This window comes from Peromyscus californicus, unplaced genomic scaffold (assembly GCF_007827085.1).
Source record: "Peromyscus californicus insignis strain IS unplaced genomic scaffold, ASM782708v3 Scaffold_13__1_contigs__length_99412109, whole genome shotgun sequence".
In the NCBI taxonomy this organism is placed as follows: Eukaryota; Metazoa; Chordata; class Mammalia; order Rodentia; family Cricetidae; genus Peromyscus; species Peromyscus californicus.
The window spans coordinates 90,036,082-90,055,777 of NW_026294424.1; the positions used below are offsets into that span (position 1 = coordinate 90,036,082).

At 44.5% G+C, this 19,696-nt stretch overlaps 1 protein-coding gene across 4 annotated transcripts in view; it reads right to left on the reverse strand.

Moving 5' to 3' along the window:
- Rasgef1b (RasGEF domain family member 1B) overlaps positions 1 to 19,428 on the reverse strand; it is a 525,136-nt gene extending 505,708 nt beyond the window's left edge. For 3 of the 4 annotated variants that reach the window (XM_052735442.1, XM_052735443.1, XM_052735440.1), the window contains exon 1: positions 18,977 to 19,428. In XM_052735442.1, coding sequence (XP_052591402.1) covers positions 18,977 to 19,045 — 69 coding nt within the window. In that variant the 5' untranslated portion in view covers positions 19,046 to 19,428. The remainder of the gene's footprint in view (positions 1 to 18,976) is intronic. The other variant, XM_052735441.1, reaches the window with a different exon arrangement.
- Positions 19,429 to 19,696: the final 268 nt, after the last annotated feature.

Sequence of the window (19,696 nt, forward strand, 5' to 3'; positions counted from 1 at the left end):
AGCCAGAGGAAAGCGCACGTTTTTCCATAGCAAATTTATTTGAGCCAATTGGTTTATCTAACGGCTTTACTTTGGGGTTTATTTAAAATATAATATTGGAGCTGGGTGGTAGTGGTGCATGCCTTTAATCCCAGCACTCAGGAGGCAGAGGCAGGCAGATCTCTGTGAGTTCGAGGCCAGCCTGGTCTCCAAAGCGAGTTCCAGGAAAGGCACAAAGCTACACAGAGAAACTCTGTCTTGAAAAAAAAAAAGAAAGAAAGAAAAAAAGAAAAGAAAAAGATAAAATATAATATTGGGACCAGTGAGATGGCTCAGCAGGTAAAAGCACTCACTGCCAAGCCGGGGTCCTGAATTCAATTCCCAAGTCTGAGTTCAATTTCTTCAACTTTGTAGATGAAAACCAAACCCAGAACATTGATCTCTGACATTCACACATGAGCTGTCACACAGGTGTGTCCACACACATATGGCACACATGTACACATAATAATAAATAAATGTATAAATTATTTTAAATAAAAATGAGATGACTTGGAATTGATAATCTGAGTTTAGATGTGCATGCCTAATTAAAGAATTTTCTTTCTCTCCTCATACACTGTATAAAAAGTAGTATTTGCAGGGCATGAGCTGTCTAACTTAGCAACTATTAACTAAAACAACAAAGCCCCTTTGATTCGTCACACCAACACCTATTCCTGATGGAGAACGCCAACACCTACTGTGGCTTCATTTCCTTGTCAATCATTTGTCTAGCAATTACCGTTTTCCCTGTCTTCCATGGAAGGGGATAAAAGAAACTAAGACAGAGAGGCAAGTTTTTGTCCTTGACATCAAGGCTTACACTGTAATGGATAGCATTACCCAGTAGGGCCTCCTAGTCACTGACATATGCAGAAAATGTTATCATTTTCGTGTGGATATAATTTCCATCTTACAGCCTTTGCATTAGGCTGCTGTTATCATAAGGGGAGACACTGAAGTTTCACTGTAACTGATACTCCAATCCTCAGGGGTACACCCTGAGGCTCAAGTGACCCTCCCTGATGTGACACTGAAGAGAGACCAGGTCCCTAGAAACAAAAGATTGTGGAGTATATTCAGGGACTGGGATTCTTTGTGGGTGTCCTTATATTCCATCCTGTCAGCACAAGTATAAATTATATTTTCTAAAACCAAAACTACTGTGCAACAGAATGTCTCTCCTAAAAATAAGTGTTTGAAGACAGTAGTAACGTCTTTAGACAAGTGTAAGTGGGCGTGACAGGTGACTTACTCTGAAGTGAAATTTATCACTTCTGGTTAATTTCTTATAAAAATGAATCCAAACCCACCCACCACCCTCAAGCACCTATCTGTAGTGAACTTCTAACTACCACTGAATTTTTCTAACAGGAACTAAATCTAACCACTTTCCATGGTTTGGAGGATTTAAAAAACACTAGTATTAGAGTCATAAAACATAGTTAAGAGGCAGCCTTGCCAGGCTAATTGCTGTGGTCTGAATGCGTGAATCTGCTCCAAATCACTAAAGCCTTAATGTGGCAATATTAGAGAGTGGGGCTTTGGCTCATGGGTCAGAGTCCTGCATGGGGTTAGTGCTGCTACAAGCATAGAGGAGAGAAACCCTTCATGATTGCATCAGGCATGGGACTGAGTCCTGCATGGGGTTAGTGCTCCTACAAGGGTGGAGGAGAGAGACCCTTCACCCTTGCATCAGGTGAGGTCCACGTGAAGGAAGCTTGCTTTGAGGAGTACATCAAGTCAGAATCTTGGGATGCCAAGGAAAGAGGATAACCAGAAGGTCAAGACCAGCTTGGGCAATATAGTGAGTTCAAGGCCAGCCTCAACTACATAGAAAGACAAAGGAAACAAAAGGTTGCTTTTGCTCCTCTGTCATTTAAAGTCCTGTTCAAAGCATGTGGCATATTCAGGTTTTTGCAACCCTTGATGATTTACAAAGATGGAATTAAGGAAGGATACAGGAAAGTCACCAGACATGATGCAATATACTGGAGAGCACACCAGGTTGCCACTTCTAAAGTATCAAAAGGAGATTCATAGGCAGCTGAAGCCAGATGGCTAAATGGAGACATTCACATCACAGGGGCTGTAATCTTAGGTAGAGGGACAGGACCAAGCCAAACAGACTCCACCAAGACATCTGACATAGCAAATGCCTTTCCTTCACAGTTTCTTCTCCCTCTGGTCAATGATTTCTTTGGACAAAAGAAATATAGAAACTGGAGCAGGAGAGTACTATTGACACCCAGCATGAAAGGTGAGTAGCTGGAGCTCAGGACAGATGGAGGTCAGGAGCTGCAAGAGAAATCAAGTCTCTTCCCCTGCTGTGAATCAGGATACCTCCTCCATGGTGGCCTCTGCCAAGAGCTTAGTGATGTCACAGGGGCAAGCTGCTTATCCAGGGAGCCCATGTGCTGTGCAGAATCCCTTCCCAATTCTGTCCACAGATTTAGTGTTCTGATAATATCCATCCTGACACCGAGAGCCTATTAGAACCTTGCAATGTACTCATCTGGAATAATCTTAGACCTCCACAGGATTCCACAAAGAATGTAAGCAAATCAATTGCTTAAGTTAGATGAAATGTCAATGTTAGTAAAGATTGATTTTCTATACTCTCTCTCACTCTAATTAGTTGCTTTGGACATCAATGGTTTGCACACACACACACAAACTATAATGATTTTTTTTATTTAGGAGTGCCAGCAAACCAGAAAGATTGAAGCACAACCTTATTAACCCTTTGATGGACTACGTATGTGGAATCATGCCACACTACAGACAGTGGTCCAGGCTAAAGGAAGAAACAAGTGGGAAGGGGCTTCAAAAAAATGGCTGATTTATACCCTTAGTGTAAGAAGGACAAGGGGTATGTCCACTGCCGTGGAAAGGAAAATATTGTTAATCAGATACTCACTCCCAGCACTACTGACTACCCTATCACATCCTACCTCACTTACTCTGCACAAAAGCCAAGCAAGATACTGTCATTTAGAGCATATTATATGTAAGGAGTGCAATTTTTCTGAGGCACAGCAAAATAAAATCAGGAAATCCAATAAACTGCCTTTCTTTGAAAAAGGTTGTACAACTGGATGCAAGCTCACACATAGCCCCATTTTCTGCTGTTTTAGATGCTTGTGTATGTGTTGGAAAACAGTCAGGTACACATGACAATATATCCTATCTCTGTGTGGCATCAATTTGGAAAAGTATTATTTCTTCTAAATTATCTACATTTTAAAAAATATTTTGGGGGCTGGAGAGATGGCTCAGCCGTTAAAGGCTAGGCTCACAACCAAAAAATATTTTGGGTAATGTTGCCATACCTGGAACCATGTTAGAAAAAAAACAGGCTCATGAAACCTTTATCCTAGAATAGGCATGGCATACCAGGCATGATAGCACATGCCAGTGGATCTCTGTGAGTTCGAGGCTAGCCTGGTCTACAGAGTGAGTTCCAAGACAGCCAGGGCTACACAGAGAAACTCTTTCTCGAGGGGGGAAGAAAGACAGGGCATGGCAGTTTTGTATCACACCTCAGCTCAGGATGAGTGTCTGTTTTCATGCTTAGAAATCAAGCCTGCTCAAGTAAACTTGAGGCAGAGAACTATGTCCTGTTCCCTTTGTATTCTTTCCAGCACCAGACAATGTAAGGGACACACAACTGAAATAAACATATACTTGTTCAATGAGTAATCACCCTACAACAGTGTATGATAGACACAAGATATCAGGAAGAAAAGACAACACTAGCTTGTCCACCAGGAAAAAAGGCACCAAATCAGCCTGTCACTGTTGTGCTGTGAAATAAATTTGGTTTCCATGCAGGCCAGTCACAGAGCATGTGTTCGAGGCCCTTTCTTGCCCTTTCCCATTCTTTTTTTTTTTTTTTTTTTTTTTTTTTTTTTTTTTTTTTTTTAGACTCATTTATTTATTATGTTCACAGTGTTCTGTCTGCATGTCACAAGAGGGCATCAGATCTCATTATAGATGGTGGTGAGCCATGTGGGTGCTGGGAGTTGAACTCAGGACCTCTGGAAGAGCAGCCATTGCTCTTCACCTCTGAGCCATCTCTCCAGCCCCCCTTTCCCATTCTTATCCCATTTCCACTCAACACTCACACACACCCAAATTGTGACATTTGTAAAAAATAAAACTTTAGTAGCATGGCTAACATGCTCATCAGGGAAGGGTACTTACTGCCAAGTCTGAAAACCTGAGTTTGACCCCCTGGAACCACACAGTGGGTGGAGAGAACTGACTCCTACAAGCAGTCCTTTGACCTCCAAGTGCACAGTGTGGAATGTGCAAACCCCAACTTGCACACAAAATAAATAAATAATGTAATTAAAAATTAATTAGGACATTGGAAAGAGAAGGACTAAAATGTAAATCAAGACCAACTACAAAATACAAAGAAAAGAGAGCCTCTAATGTTAACTGTAAGCATACATCATACTTAACACCATATCATATTTTCCTATTTAATTCTCATAATAAGCGTCATCCATCTACACTTTACACGTGGATACTTTAAAGAGTCACAACATGAAATAACTTGCCTATCATCACATAAATAACAAACGAGTGACAGAGCAGAGATTTGAAGACAGATTCCAGAGAGCAATCAGGGAAGGAGAGTCCCAGGCAGTAGAAACAGGAAACCCGGCTTTCACTGGATGCTGAAGCCGTCTTCGAGATGAGCGACATGTCTGGGTCTGGGCTATCTCCTTACATTGCTGAGAGCCTCACAATTGCCTGAGAGAAGAGAGTGGAAGCCTGGGACTGAAGTCCCAGCTCTAGCACTTCTTGCCTGGTTATACCAGGATGCCTGTTTCTCCCACTTTGAACCACAGTTTCAAAATCCTTCAAATGGAAATGATAATCTTTCAAAGGCTACTAAGAAGATTTGGTCAAAGTGCTTCAAAATCTATAAATTACTAAGCTATAAACTGTTTGGATTATTCTTTCCTACTACAATATCCTCAGCCTCCTGCAAGACAGGGAACCGTACAACATGAGATTCTAGGGAGTCACCCCAATCTGACGCACCTCAGGAAGTATTTTCTCCAGAGAAAAAAATATTACTATTCTTTACAGCTCCCAGCTTGGGTGCCCTGCACCATGATGAAAGGAAGCCAAAGAGATGTGGTGACTGGAACGAAGGGCATGATTTATGCTAATGGCATGGCACAAAGCCTTGGAATAATTCTGGAAACATATCATCTGTAGTGCTGTCGTTTGTTAACTTATTTATCTGCATGTGCAGAAATGGGAAGGCCCTTAAGAATGTTTTCATTTAACTGGTATGTTTTTCTACGGCTTAGTCACATCTTCCGCTGGTGGTAGGTGTTTTAAATCACTGGGCTGGTCCACTTTTTTCAAAGACTATCATATCAGGGTTCTTGCTGTTGGAGTCTTCTTATAGTTTGACTCTATCACTTATACTCAAGGTTTATAATCTAATATCATAATTTATACAGTGAAAATTAACATGTCCACATTATATATCATTGCATGTGGTTACCCTTTTTCATATGTGTGTTGAGAGCACCTAAAATTCCAGACAGAATACACTGCTATTAACTACAGTTAGTCTTCGCTGAATCTTCCTCAGCTCTAGACCCTTAGGCCAATAAACTCCCTATTTCCTAGCATTGCCCCCAACACACACACACACACACACACACGCACACGCACACGCACGCGCACACAAACACACACACGCACACACACACACACACACCGGGTAACCATTATCCTTTTTAAAAAGAAGACATGTTCGTTTTCAGAAGGTAAGAAATTATTTCTATTATATGTTCTGGCTAGACAATTTTAGATCCAAATATTTTTTGTTTTGTTTTGTTTTGTTGTTGTTGTTGTTGTTGTTGTTGCTTTTTCCAAAAACTATTATTTTACAATTCTCTGCACTTGACTTTTTTCACCTACAAAAAGGTAAAATAGCTTCCTACAGTTCTTCTGTTTCTAACAAAATAATGCAAAATGTCTTTGTAAATTCTAAGGAATTATTATTAGTAGTAGTATTATTAGTATTATTATTATTATTAATTGCCCATCAACTCTGCTAAGTGAAAACCTATTTCTTAGTCACCCTAGCCCACAACAATTCAAAATCAAAGATGCAACTAGAGGTAAGGAAAGAGAAACACTTCTATTTATTCTGGAAGCATTTGCACACAAGGGAAGCCCACCCAGTGCACAGAACCGGGAGGCTGCATTAACCAGGGACTCCACAGGGTCCACCCAGCTGCTTGGACATTCAAACCAGGCAACAAGCAAACAGACCTCTAAAAAATCACAGTCATCAGGAGGTCGCACCCAGCCATCTGATGGATTACAGCATCTGGGCATGAAATATTTTATTTCCCAAATCCCTTGTCCCTGCCCCCACTCCCCAGCCACACGTACAAACAATCTGGACTGTCCATAAGGCAGAAGATAATTTTAGGGCTTTCCCCGGGGCCTGGCTGGAAGCTTTCCAGTCATTTCTTTCTGTGAAATCAGATGCACTGTTTCTTTATACATGTAAAAAAGATGGAATCGGTTTCTATTCTATTCTATTTGCAGAATGAGATGGGAAAACATGAAAGTCTCACACAGCTATGTTGCAGATTCTTAGACAGGAAACTCCTTATACTGGAGGAGGAGGAGGAGGAGGAGGAGGAGGAGGAGGAGGAGGAGGAGGAGGAGGAGGAAAAAGGAAAACTTCAAAAGGAAAGCAAGGCCACTTTGCTAACCCTGAGAAGCCTCCAGGTGTATGGTCTCATGTACACAAACACACATGAGACTGAAGAGAAAAGCTGAGAAATAAAACCACTTGAATTTCTGGATTTGTTTTAACTGCTGGTCATGACATAGTATTGTCCTCATGGCCCTTTCAGGAGCAAATACCCATGTGTCCATCTGTCTGTATAATCTTCTCATCTACATAGGGCTCTGCGTATGTCTGATCTCTCCCTTGTCATCCTAATTTTTCCTAAAAGATAGCAAACACTTTTTATACCTTTATTTTTTATTAGTATTCACAATTTGTACAAATGAATGGCTTTAACGGTGACATTTTCGTGTGTGTGTGTGTGTGTGTGTGTAACGTACTTGGATCACATGCACCTCTCTCTCATTAACTTTCCTGTCCCTCCTCTCACCTGACTACTTTACACTTTCCAAATCATCATCCTTTTATCTTAGTGAGTTTTTAAAGGTCAAGAATACACATATAAGAAAACACAAGGTTTGCTTTTGGAATTTGACTTATTTTGTTTAACACAGTGGCCTCCAGTTCTATCCATTTTCCCACAAATAGCATGAGCTCAGCTCTTCTTTGTGGCTAAAAAGCTCTCTGGCATATATATACCATATTTTCTTTATCCACTCATCCATTGGTGGGCTGATTCCATACCTTGGTTACAGTGAAGAGTGCCATAATAAATGCTGTGGGATGTTCTGTATGGCAAATGTGTTGCTCTGATTGGTCAATAAATAAAACACTGATTGGCCAGTGGCTAGGCAGGAAGTATAGGCGGGACTAACAGGAGAATTGAGGGAAGAGGAAGGCAGAAAGAGACACTGCCAGCCGCCATGACAAGAAGCATGTGAAGATGCCAGTAAGCCACAAGCCACGTGGCAAGGTATAGATTAATAGAAATGGATTAATTTAAGCTGTAAGAACAGTTAGCAAGAAGCCTGCCACGGCCATACAGTTTGTAACCAATATAAGTCTCTGTGTTTATTTGGTCAGGTCTGAGCGGCTGTGGGACTGGGAGGTGAGAAAGATTTGTCCTGACTGTGGGCCAGGCAGGAAAACTCTAGCTACAAATAAACACTGATCTGCTGTTATCTCTAGGGTCTGCCAGCTTTGAATCCTCATGGTATATACTAAGAATGCTATAGCTGGATCATATGGGAATTCTATTTTTAGTCTTGGAGGACTGAGCATGCTTATTTCTACAGTGCCCACATTCTTTCCTACATTCTGCCCACAGTGTATAAGGGTTTCTGTTGTTCCACAAAATCCTGGTCATTGTTTGTTGTCATTTATTCCCTTCCTACTAGTCTTTGTGACTGGAGTGAGAAGGATACTCTGGAGTTTTTATCTACATCTCCCTGACAGCTAAGGTGCTGAGCATTTTTCATGTTCATATTGGACAGCTGAACTTTTAAGAATTGTCTTTTGCCTGTCTTTATTCAGTTATTCTTTTAGTGTTCAAATTTTTTTTTAGCTCTTTGCATATAATAGCTATGAGTCTTTTATTGGATGAAGAGCTAACACAAAGATTCTCTGCTACTTTTAGGTAGGTTTAGACAACACATTTTAATATGCATGGGATTTAGTTTAAATGAACATCGAGAATAGGTTCATTGGGCAAAAATGATGTCTTGGGAGGGTATATTTCACCAAAACCCTTCCTGAAGCCCACTGAGAGAACAGGATTGCATAGAACAGTTGTGTGTATATGATTGCAAAAACAGTTACCTTCTCACACCCATGCTCTGCTATTGCATCAACCCCCGCCCCCCAGTTCCATCTTGAGGACATCAGGTTCTTTCCAAGTAACCTAGTGTGTCCTCTGGGGAAGAACTGGATCATGTGAGTTCCTGATTCAATCCATGCAGGCCAGGGTCAGCAAATGCTACTTTGTAGGTGAGACTGTAAATTAGTGTAGCTCCTCCCACAATGGTCATGTCCTACTTTCCTGATACACAGTGGAATTCTACTCATCTGTAAAGACAAATGAAGTTTTCAAGTAATTGGTGGAATTAGAAAATTTATACTACACAGAATGAGGCAACCCAGACCCAGAAAGACAAACATATGTTCTGTCTTATATATGGATCCTAGTTCCAAATCTTTAGATTTGTGTATTTGACTTGAATGAGTCACTTCTAAAAGGAAAATGGAGTGTTGGGCCAGTCAGGCTCCCTGCCTGTCTGTGAGATGATTAGGTAAGCTATTACCTCCTCCTCTGCTTGTGTCCCTCAATGGGCTTCCCCAAGTAGGATAGAGTAGATGGAGTATACCATCCAACATTGTAAGAAACTAAAAAGAAATGAAGCGCTTTCTCCCGACTAAGGTAAGATTTAAACTCCAGTGACTGTTTGGAGCCCATTCAAGCCTGCAGCCTTCCCAAGAGATCTAAATCATGGTAAATGAATTTATAATCATTCCAAACTGAGTAGCATCATTCTGGAAAAAGATATCTCCATGAGACAAAACCGTGGACTCTCAAGGTGGCCTGGAATTCAGGCTGTCAGCACAATTAAATCACATCAAGGCACTGACTCAGAAATACAATGGTGTAGTTAGCCATCTACCCACTGGTTTTAGACGTCCTGGCTCCAGCTGTAAACTGTGACTGCTGCATCTTTCCTTCTCTGCCTTTCAAACAGAAGCATCCCTATTCATACTACCACTAACAGTTCCTTCGGCAGCAAGTCCCTGCATGCCCTGGATGTCCAGTAGGAGCCTTGGGTGTCTGTTCTCTTCATTACAATATCAGAAATAGCAATTCACATTTGGATAACGCTTCATGAGTCACAACAGAGTTTCACATGTATTACCACACCGGGGCCTGCATGACTTCTGTGAGTGAAACAAATCAAACACTGACACTTTCATGTCCCGGTCATGGAAATGGACAGAGGGGCGGGCATTTCTTCCAGGAGCAGGCCAGCTGCTCCTGGAACCACAGCTTGGGGGTTCCTGCCGCCTGCTCTTTGCAGTTCAAAGCTCTGTTGCTCTCACTCTAGACACCCTCACCTGACTTCCAGTCAAGCTCAAATACGGCCTATGAAAGCCAACCCCCATGCATCCTGGCACCACACCGAGTTTCCAGAGAAGTCAGGCATCATTCCTGCCTCAGCCCCGCTGGGGACATAATAGGGAAGCCCACCGAGCAAGTGTTCTTTGGAGTAAATTACTTCTGGAGTAATCTAATCTGACTTCCTCCGATCAGAATTCTTCACCAACAGCATGGAAAATAAGAGTCTGATGAATCAAACCTTGACTCTACTGCATGGATTTGCTCCACTTGAGTTACACTGAGGGTACATGTTTGCAAAGCAACTGAAAAATAAAAGCACTCCGGATTTAATTATATCGCAATCTATGGCTGAATTTCACTTAAGTGGCATTTATAATTGGCACGTTTTTCAAGTTCTGTCTCTGCCACAGTCGTGTCTAAAAGTACATTATCGTCATTTATACATCCACAGCCTAAGTTAGCTGCAATATGTGTCCCATAGATTGGAGGGCAAGTCACGAAAAGACATGACTGTCACATTTCCATGAAATAAAATTAAATATATCTAGAAATAAATTGGTTCCCAGATCCTGCTCAAACAGAATATGGGAGGTTTTCAAAATTAAATAAGCACTGATTGAACACCTCTTTTTGCTCAGCACCATGGGGGATTCAGAAATACACATACACACACACACACACACACACACACACAGAAACATACACACACACACAATGTTCTAAAACAACCAAAGCAGAGAGGTAACTTAGGCCATAAAGGTTTATAATAAAAATTACAGTTAGTGTTACACACATCAACTGCTATTTTAATTAATCCTCATAACAAGTCAATAAGACAAATATTATTGCTATCCGTGGTTATAGGAAACAAAATGGAGGCACAAAGCAAAGACATATTTAATTAAAGGAACTTAGATAAGATGTGAGAGCCTGTGTGCTCAGAGCCTGTGTGCTATGTGTGGGATAGTCTATGAAGAGCTGACTCCCTGCTGTGGCTCCGAAGATTGAACAGGGTCCAGTCAGGGAGAGAGGAAGAATTACACAGGTAAATCAGAGGGTAGCAGGTCCCATGAACCAAAACACAGAAGCAAGAATTTACACCTGACATGGAAGGATGCTGAGGAAAAGGAAAATCAGGAAGAGAACTGGACTAGGCAGCGTGAGACACCCAATAGAAGACCTTAGAAACAGCCTAGAAGAGCCTGGAGGCTAGAGCAGTAAGGGGAAAGTGAGGGTGAGAAGGCACAGTGGTGTGAACACAGGGGGGTATGCACACACTGGGGTACACACACACTGGGGTACACACACGCTGGGGTACACACACGCTGGGGTACGCACACTGGGGTACACACACACTGGTATACACACTGGGTACACACTCTGGGGTACACACACTGGGGTACGCACACACTGGGGTACACACACACTGGGGTACACACACTGGGATACACACACCACATCTTCAGGACTGAGGACAGGGGAGACTTGAAGGGCAAAACCAATTGGTGACTCACTGTGAAATTGCCCACAGACCCACTGCTCCTTCTTTACAGCAGGTCCTCAAAATGTTTGTCAGTGAATGAATGACCTCAATGAATAATGAATCTTAAAGATAAAAATCAAGGGAGAATGAACAGGCATCACTGGCAGGTTGTCCACAGAAGAAAGGGAGAAAAGGGAAACAAATGGGACACGCCAGTACACCCTAAAAGAAGAGAGGAGATAGGACTGGACAGCATGGACTTGGAAAGCAGAACTGAGTCTCAGGTGGGCACAGGGGCATGATGTAGCCTCCATTTTAGTTTCAAAATATAGGTTTGGAAGGAACCATTAATGAATTACAGGCATCTGGAGAAAGAGGTGTAGCCTGCATTTAAAATGCATCAAAGGTGCGAAGCACAGTCCTTATTCATCACAAATTCAAAACAAAAAATTAAAGCTGCCATTTTGTTACTCTAAGGCAACCATATGTAGGTAGAAGTTTCCTAGCATGAATATCACTGGCTACTGGACCTGTTACATTTGATCAAAGATGAGTAAAGAAGTCCCTAATGTACAAGGAGACTCCCCAACACGGGTTGTAACTCACCATTTGAGAAGGATTTCTATATAGGACAATGAAAAAAGAGCTGAACAAAAGGATGCACTGGGAGTTTAGCTCTCAGTCCCTGCTCCCGGGACTTGCCGCCAGCACTGGCCATTTGGCAGCTAGGAAACACCAGCCTTTCCTTATCAAAATACAAAGAGGAAAAAAACATCTAACAGTTTCTCAGCAAGAAGCCATTAGACAGATGTAATCATAATAGGACCAAACATTCCTATAAATAAAATGTGCGCATTTAGGACCGCATGCAGCTTCTAAAAGCAGCTGACACAAGGTAAGGAGAGTTGCCCCTGCCTACACAATGGCTCAGACATGGTAGCAATTCAATTGGCCTTGAGATACAAATTGTGGATTTATGGGACAAACCCAGCATCCATTAGCTTAGAATTCAAATGATCCTCATAGAAAGCCCAGCTGTGGCAATGGGAGCTGTTATTCTCAGGGTAATATCCTCTCCCATGGCCAGTCGCCTACGGCCAGTCGGCCAATCGCAGAACCTACAGCCAGGATTGTTGGAGTTATGTGCTTCAGAAACAGCCTGACCAACGGTTGTTTTTTTGTTGTTTTGTTTTGTTTTGTTTTGATTTGTTTTGTTTTTCAGATGCTGAAGCCCAGTAGAGTGAACGAGTAGATCAGATGGTACAGGGGTCTTTTAACAAACAAAAAAGAGGTCAGCCATCCATTATAATGTACAAACTAATTTAACAGAAATGAGAGGGAGAAGGAGCTGGGAGAGCTGGCAGTAGAATTTTCTTAGAGAAGGGAGGGAGTTTCCACAAAATTGGAAAGATCCACAAAAATGTGGCCTTGCTATGAGCACATGATAGGAGAGAAATAAATGGAAATTCGGGCACATTGTTTAAAATATAAAAAAAAAAATCGCCGGGCGGTGGTGATGCACGCCTTTAATCCCAGCACTCGGGAGGCAGAGCCAGGTGGATCTTTGTGAGTTTGAGGGCAGCCTGGACTACCAAGTGAGTTCCAGGAAAGGCGCAAAGCGACACAGAGAAACCCTGTCTCGAAAAAAAAAAAAAAAAATCATGAAATATGCACAGGGTAAGGATGTGAAAACTTCTACCCAAACACTTGGCGATGTGGAAAGCAGGATATATCGAATGTAGTTTGGAGAGTTAGTTATTTGAAGCCCTAGAAACATTTTTACCTCAAGAATAGTGTTACTTGTGGTGACTGGCTTCCCAGGATAGAATATTAGAAACTCCTATTGATAGTGTAACAATGCATACACATAGTGCAGGGATAATGGGGTAATACAAATAGTTTTGTAAAAATAGAATCTTATCATTCATTATCCTATACAGAAATCCTTTTCCAATTATGAGTTACAGCCCATGAAAGCAATTTAGTCAGTCTTTACCAGTTTGTCTTTTAATGGAAGGGAAGAAACGGGACACAAGGATCAGAGTGCATCCCACAGTATGAGGAAAGCCATTGTTCTCGGAACTTAGTTTCAGGGTTACAGTTATAAAAAAACTGCGTGCAAAGCAAAGCAGCTTTCTCACCGTGAGTTACAGTCAAAACAGCTTGAGTGTCCCTTTGAAGGGCTCCCATAGGTTCTTAGAACAAAGATAGTATTTAATAATGCTGAATGAGTGATTGGTTGAATGAACTGATAAACAGATGGAAAATGAATAATAGGATGCTCGTTGTGTACCTCTCCGCCACAACCTGGGAACCTGCAACGGGAAGTTTACTGTCTCTAGCATTTTTACACTGAAGCAGTGAAGCCAGAGAGCTGGCCAGCTACAGTTGCCCATGTGTGGGTCTCTTGGCCTGTGATGTGATCTCTGGTGAGGTAGAGGCTGTAAGGAAGGGGGCAGGAACAAGGTTTTCCCAAAGTGTATGGGTTCTGGGGAGAAGAGGGACATAGAAAGACACCACGGCCTGATCTTTTCTATGAAAATACATATATATTTTATATGAACTTACTGGCACAGAAAATTATGACCCTACAGGGTTGGAAGATCAATTGGAGCGGACACTTATTTGATGCAAAAATATGTAAAGCATTATGCTAAGTGCAACGGAAGGGAAAAGTGCATCGTTCCTGATATTGAAGAGACACACCATAAGATCAATAAATTAGTGTGGATTGAGCACTATTTTAAGTACTTTATGGGAATTAATTCATTTAACCCTCGGCTCCTTGCATTAAGCGCTGTGATTCCCATTGAAGACATAACTGAAGCAGTTCAAAATTGTCCACAGTATCCTAAACACACACACACACGCACACACACGCACACGCACATGCACACACACACACACACTCACGCACACACACTGTTCAATAGACTATTATCCAGGAAGTAGATCTGGAGATGATATTGGGGTGGGATGCTAAGGACAGATGAAACTCCAACAATGAAGATTGGAGGAAGAAAATCTCAGGTGTCGGAACAGCCTGAAGGTGTCAGGACACGGCCGGAAAGGGAAGCACATTAAAACCGCTAGAGGACAAAGAACATAACAGAAGGAAGAGGAGACAGGAGGAGGACACCAAAGTGTGCTCATCGTATGGAGAAAACCCACGTGCCTCACTGAATCTGTATAGAGTGGTAAACCACAAAGGAATTTATGATAATTAAATGATCACCATTTTGAGTTGGGCTATTAGCAACATGATATGTTACATAACACGAAAGACAGAGTGGATGAGAGAAACATCAGAGGCCATGAAACCACGTAAGTCAATGCAAGTGTCTGTCAAGCACTGCGGCAAACAGCCCGGGATTTATTTCCTAGACTACATCTTTAGCAGGTGGATGACATTGGACAATTCATAGACTCACTCTGAGCCTTGGTTTTCTATTTCATAAAACAGCAATAACTATACCACTTACTCGATAGCATTTTTGGGGAAATAAGGAAGGCCATTGTTGTCTACAGTGAATACAATCTAATGAAAAATTTCCCCCAAAATGGAGACGACAGGACACAGGAAAACACTCTACGAACAGCAGCTACTTCTAAAGGACCACCACAACTGAACTTGAGTCGTCCCCAGTTGTTTAATGCAATTTCTCAAGGTTCAATCAGCCTTTGGACATCTCTGGGGGCAAGTTAGAGCTCATGTCATGCCGTAAATGGTGGCATGGTGAGGACCAGGAGAGACTTTCCTCTTTTGAAAACTGTATCTGGGAATGAAGGGGGACAGCAAAAGCCGAAACAAGCTGTGAGTTGCTCTTCTCGTTGCCGTGACTAAATACTCAAGGAAAGCAACTTTGGGGAGGGTTTATTCTGTCTCACAATTTGAGGGTACAGACCATCATGCTGAGACAGTCACGGCAGCAGGGGCGCGGGGCAGCTGGACACATTTCACCGAGTCAGGAAGCAGGGAGTGATGCTGTTGCTCAGCTTTTCTTCTTCTTACTCACTCTGGGACCCCAGCCTGTGGACTGGCGCTGCCCATATTTAAGATGGGCCTTCCTACCTCCACTAACTCAGTCTAGAAAATCCCTCACAGCCCTCATATGCCCAGAGCTGTCCTAGGGGGTTCTAGATCCTGTCAAGTTGAACCATCACTTAAACCAACTCCAATAACCAAGTAGCCACAGTTGGATGAGACGAAGTGAACTTTGAGATGATGAAATCATCCTCACTTTAGCACACATTATGACAGTGACCTAAGTAAATTATTTATACCCTCTACCGATCTCGATTTTCTCATCTGTAAAATGTGATGGATAACATCTATGTCATGAGACTATTAGCACAGCTGAGATCATGTGTAATATGTCCTTAGAATAATGTGATGATATCAGATAGCCACTATGTATTATGCATAGATGAAAATCAAGCTGTCCTTGCACTTAGGCAGCAATACTAGTAGAGACAGAGATCCGGAACATATAGATGCTATCTGACCCATGGCAATTCTAGAGATCACACCCATGAAGGAACTGAACATCCCTTTCATACAGAGTCAGATGTGCTTTCCCAACGTAGGTGACTCCTTAAAGATCGTCCATTGGGTTAGTTAAGGACGACAGGCACTAAGAATGAAGCTACACTGTGCAGTGTTGGGGCGGGGGGGGGGGGGGGGGCGGGAGCAACATCAGATGGAAAAGCAATAGCCTCCGGATGAATTATTCTCCCACCGTGTCTTAGAACATGAACTCCATCACTAAGGCACAATGAAAGCCAGACTGGGCTACACAGAGGGAGCATGGTCACAACATGTCATAAACCAAAGGGGACAGAAAGAATGCCAGGAACGATCACACACACACACTCCCCTGTCCCCTCTTAGGACTGGAAACACCTGTATGTATGCCTCTGGCCTGCCTTTCTAGGTATCAGAATACAGAGAAAACTCGTTGTTTCTATAAACGGCCTGCCTGAGTGTGGCACAAACACGCCAAAACAGCCCAGTGCCCAGGCTGGTCCTGAAGTCAACTTGCAATCCTTCACTTTTTTCCTAGACATTTTTGAATTGTTCCCAAAGATTTGGGTTTCGTTTTGTTTTGTTTTACAAATATCCACATTTTACTAAGACCCGCAGAGAGGTAACAAAATGGCCATTAAGACACTCTGGTGGCAATGTGCCTGCATCTTCTGCCCTTCACCTCTGAGGGTGGTGCAGACCGGCAGGCATACACTGGAGCTCTTTTACAATCACACTTGACATTTTGCCCACGACTTTTTTGTTTTTTATTAACCACAACCTGTCACCTCTCCTTTGTCAAACTGCAGATTCGTAAGAGGTCCTGGACTTCATACTCAGGCAGAAGACTCAATCTTCAAACCTACTTGGCCACATTCTTACCCAAATGAAACCAAAGCCTGCTTATTGTGACAGTTTCCACCTCCTCTTTAGATTTCCCCAAAACTAAAGGGAACCTTCAGTGTTAGGGTATTTGGTATTTGGGGATTAAAAGCTGCCTTCACGCCGGGCGGTGGTGGCGCACGCCTTTAATCCCAGCACTCGGGAGGCAGAGCCAGGTGGATCTCTGTGAGTTCGAGGCCAGCCTGGGCTACCAAGTGAGTCCCAGGAAAGGCGCAAAGCTACACAGAGAAACCCTGTCTCGAAAAACCAAAAAAAAAAAAAAAAAAAAAAAAAAGCTGCCTTCACTCTTTTAGTACGGTAGTACTTTCAAGAAATGAATATTCAGAGAGGTTTATTTCACTTCCACGTTTCTCTCCATCCCAGATGTAGTAAGCTGCATCACACCCTTCCATTCAGCAGCAACAGCGTTCGTCTGAAAGGTATCCACAAAGCACATTCCCGCACCCGCTCATCTCCTTGGACACAGACAGTCCCAAAGGTAGGAAATCTCTCCAGTGGCATTGATGAAATTTGACACCTGATCCACATGTTAGGCTGATTCGGCCAACAGTAACTCAACCCTTTGTAGAGAGAGGGTGAGAGGAGATGCTGAAAGTAGTTCCTACCTCTAGATGGGTGGGAACACCACAAAGCCAAGACATAAAGAGTTACCAATGACTGAGGGATGGCTCTTTCCCCTGGAACTTCTCAAGGACAAAATAGCCACTCTTGTTTAAAAACAGCAATCATCTAAATGTGTGTGTGTGGGACTAGTTTTGGAGGTCAGCTCCTCTCTACAATAACTGGGAACCCGACGTTCTGAAAAGTCAAGGTGAGGCACCTGTCGACCGCAGGAAAGCATGGGCAGGAACATGTACCCAAAAGGCAACGCATACACCAAAACCTCTTGGTGGAGGCTTCTGGAATTTTATAACAAAAATCCCAGCCTACGTGAAGAGAAAATGAAAGGGAACAGCAATTTTAAAGGAGCACCAGATCTCCAGAATGGCCTCCTAGTCATCTGGCTGCCTAATGTGCCATGGAGAAGATGCTGAGGAGCGATGGCACTGCAAGCCTGGAAAACCTTCCCTTCATCCGTTAGGTTTCAGCTTTCACCTGTGCGGGCATTTCCACCTGCGTTTCCTAAGCTCCTCCTCACACTCACTGTTGGGATCTCCCCGTCATGTAGCAGAGTATGGATTGGACAGTTTGAGCTCTAAAATCACAGGGAATGGTTCCACGTGATCTCAGAAGAAAACATAGGATTGCAAAAGGTGAAGGGGGGTGGGGTGGGGTCAACAACCAGCTGAGGAAGACTTTGGACCCGGAAGGAGTTCCTGGCTGAAGGACACATTGCGTGCCTAAGACAAGAAACTCAAGACTGTTTCTCCATCCGTCTGGAAACTGCTGACAGCGAGGGGCCGAGGCTTCCAGGAGGGTTTGAGACCGTGACAAGACCAGTTGACAGAGGTCCTGGCTTGCATGTCGAGCAGTCTGTAGGAGAGGGCAGGAGCGATGGAGACAAAAGGCACTCTGTACTACCTATGGAGTGTGAAGGGTCACGCAGCACGGAACTGTCCCTACTAAGTGGCCCAGATGGGTCTCATATAAAAGGCTGGTGCCGCCATTTCCCCCAGGAGGATGAGCAAGCCAGCCAGCCAACTCCTAGCAAGGATGCTTGCAGCTAGCAGGGTCACCGCCACCACCAGCAGGTGTGGGCAATTAGGTGTAGCTGCCTTCAGAAGGCGCGATTTGGCTAATCCCATCTCACCTCACTCCCCATCCCCAGTGTATCTCACACCAGAGGAAACGAGTTAACTTACGAGGAGTTTACGCCTCGCTGGGGTTGGGGGAAGGGAGTGGTGAGAGCATGCAGGAAGGTAGAAACCTTTTGAAATGAAAGATTGCTTTCGGTTAATAATTTAGAAAAAGCCAAGGTAGGTAGGCAGCGGCAGGATGTGCAAGAGACAGCTCATTTTTGAATGTGCCTGGCATGTTAGGCAAGGGGCAACTCGCATAACCCGCGGTTCACCAACGTGTTCACCTGTCAACTGGGGAAGAGGAAAACAAACGCGCAGAGAGAGGGCTGGGGAGACCGGGAATTCAGACTCCCGGGCTTCCATCTCCCCCTCATCACCCTCCCCAGCCCCGCCCCAGAAGTCCTTCAGGTGAGACGCACTTGCCAAATGGTGGGGACCCTAGCGGTGGGCCAGGGGTGCTCACCACCGCCGACCGACCGACCGACCGCAGCCCCTGCAGGACACACCCTCTACCTACCTCCAGCATGGGAGAGGCGCCCTTGCTCGGCAGCGTGCAGCCCAGGAGCGCCGCGAGAAACTTTGCCATATACGAGCAGGGAGGCCGGGTCCCCCTGGCGCTCGCCGCCTCCGTCCTCGCCCTGCGCCTGAGCTGGGCTGGGCAGGGCGGACCGAAGCTCCGGGACCCGGGCGGGGGGCGGGGATCCGCCCGCCAAGGCTGTCCGGTCGGGGGTCTCCGGGCCTGCCGGGGAGCTCTGGGCTGCCGCTCCTCCGGAGGTGCCCGGGTGAGAGGAGCAGACAGCCGCGGGCGCCCCAGCCTCGGCGCGCCGCGGGAGCCCGGCTGCGCTAGCCGGTCCTGCTGAATGTCACCAGCGCCGTAGTAGAGGGAAGGGCCCCGCCGAGGGGGAGGCGGGAGGGCCAACGGCGCACGACCCGCGGCGGTTGCCCGGGCAAGGGCGGCGGGCACAGCGCGGCGGCGACGCAGCGACAGGCCGGCCCGCCCCTGGGCAGTGATGCGGGCGATGCCCCGAGCTCCGCTGAGAGCGTGCGGCGAAGGCGGGAGGGGCTGTTCACCGGAGTCGCCCCGGCGACCCACTTCCCTAGTTTCTGCCCGATTTGTGACAATGCAGGTGGGAGAGGAGGGGGGTCTAGGTCCGCTGACACTTGGTGAGTTACCAGGACCAAAACGCAAGCTGCCCACAAGGGCTCCCCACCAGCCAGCGTCAGCCCCACCCTTCCA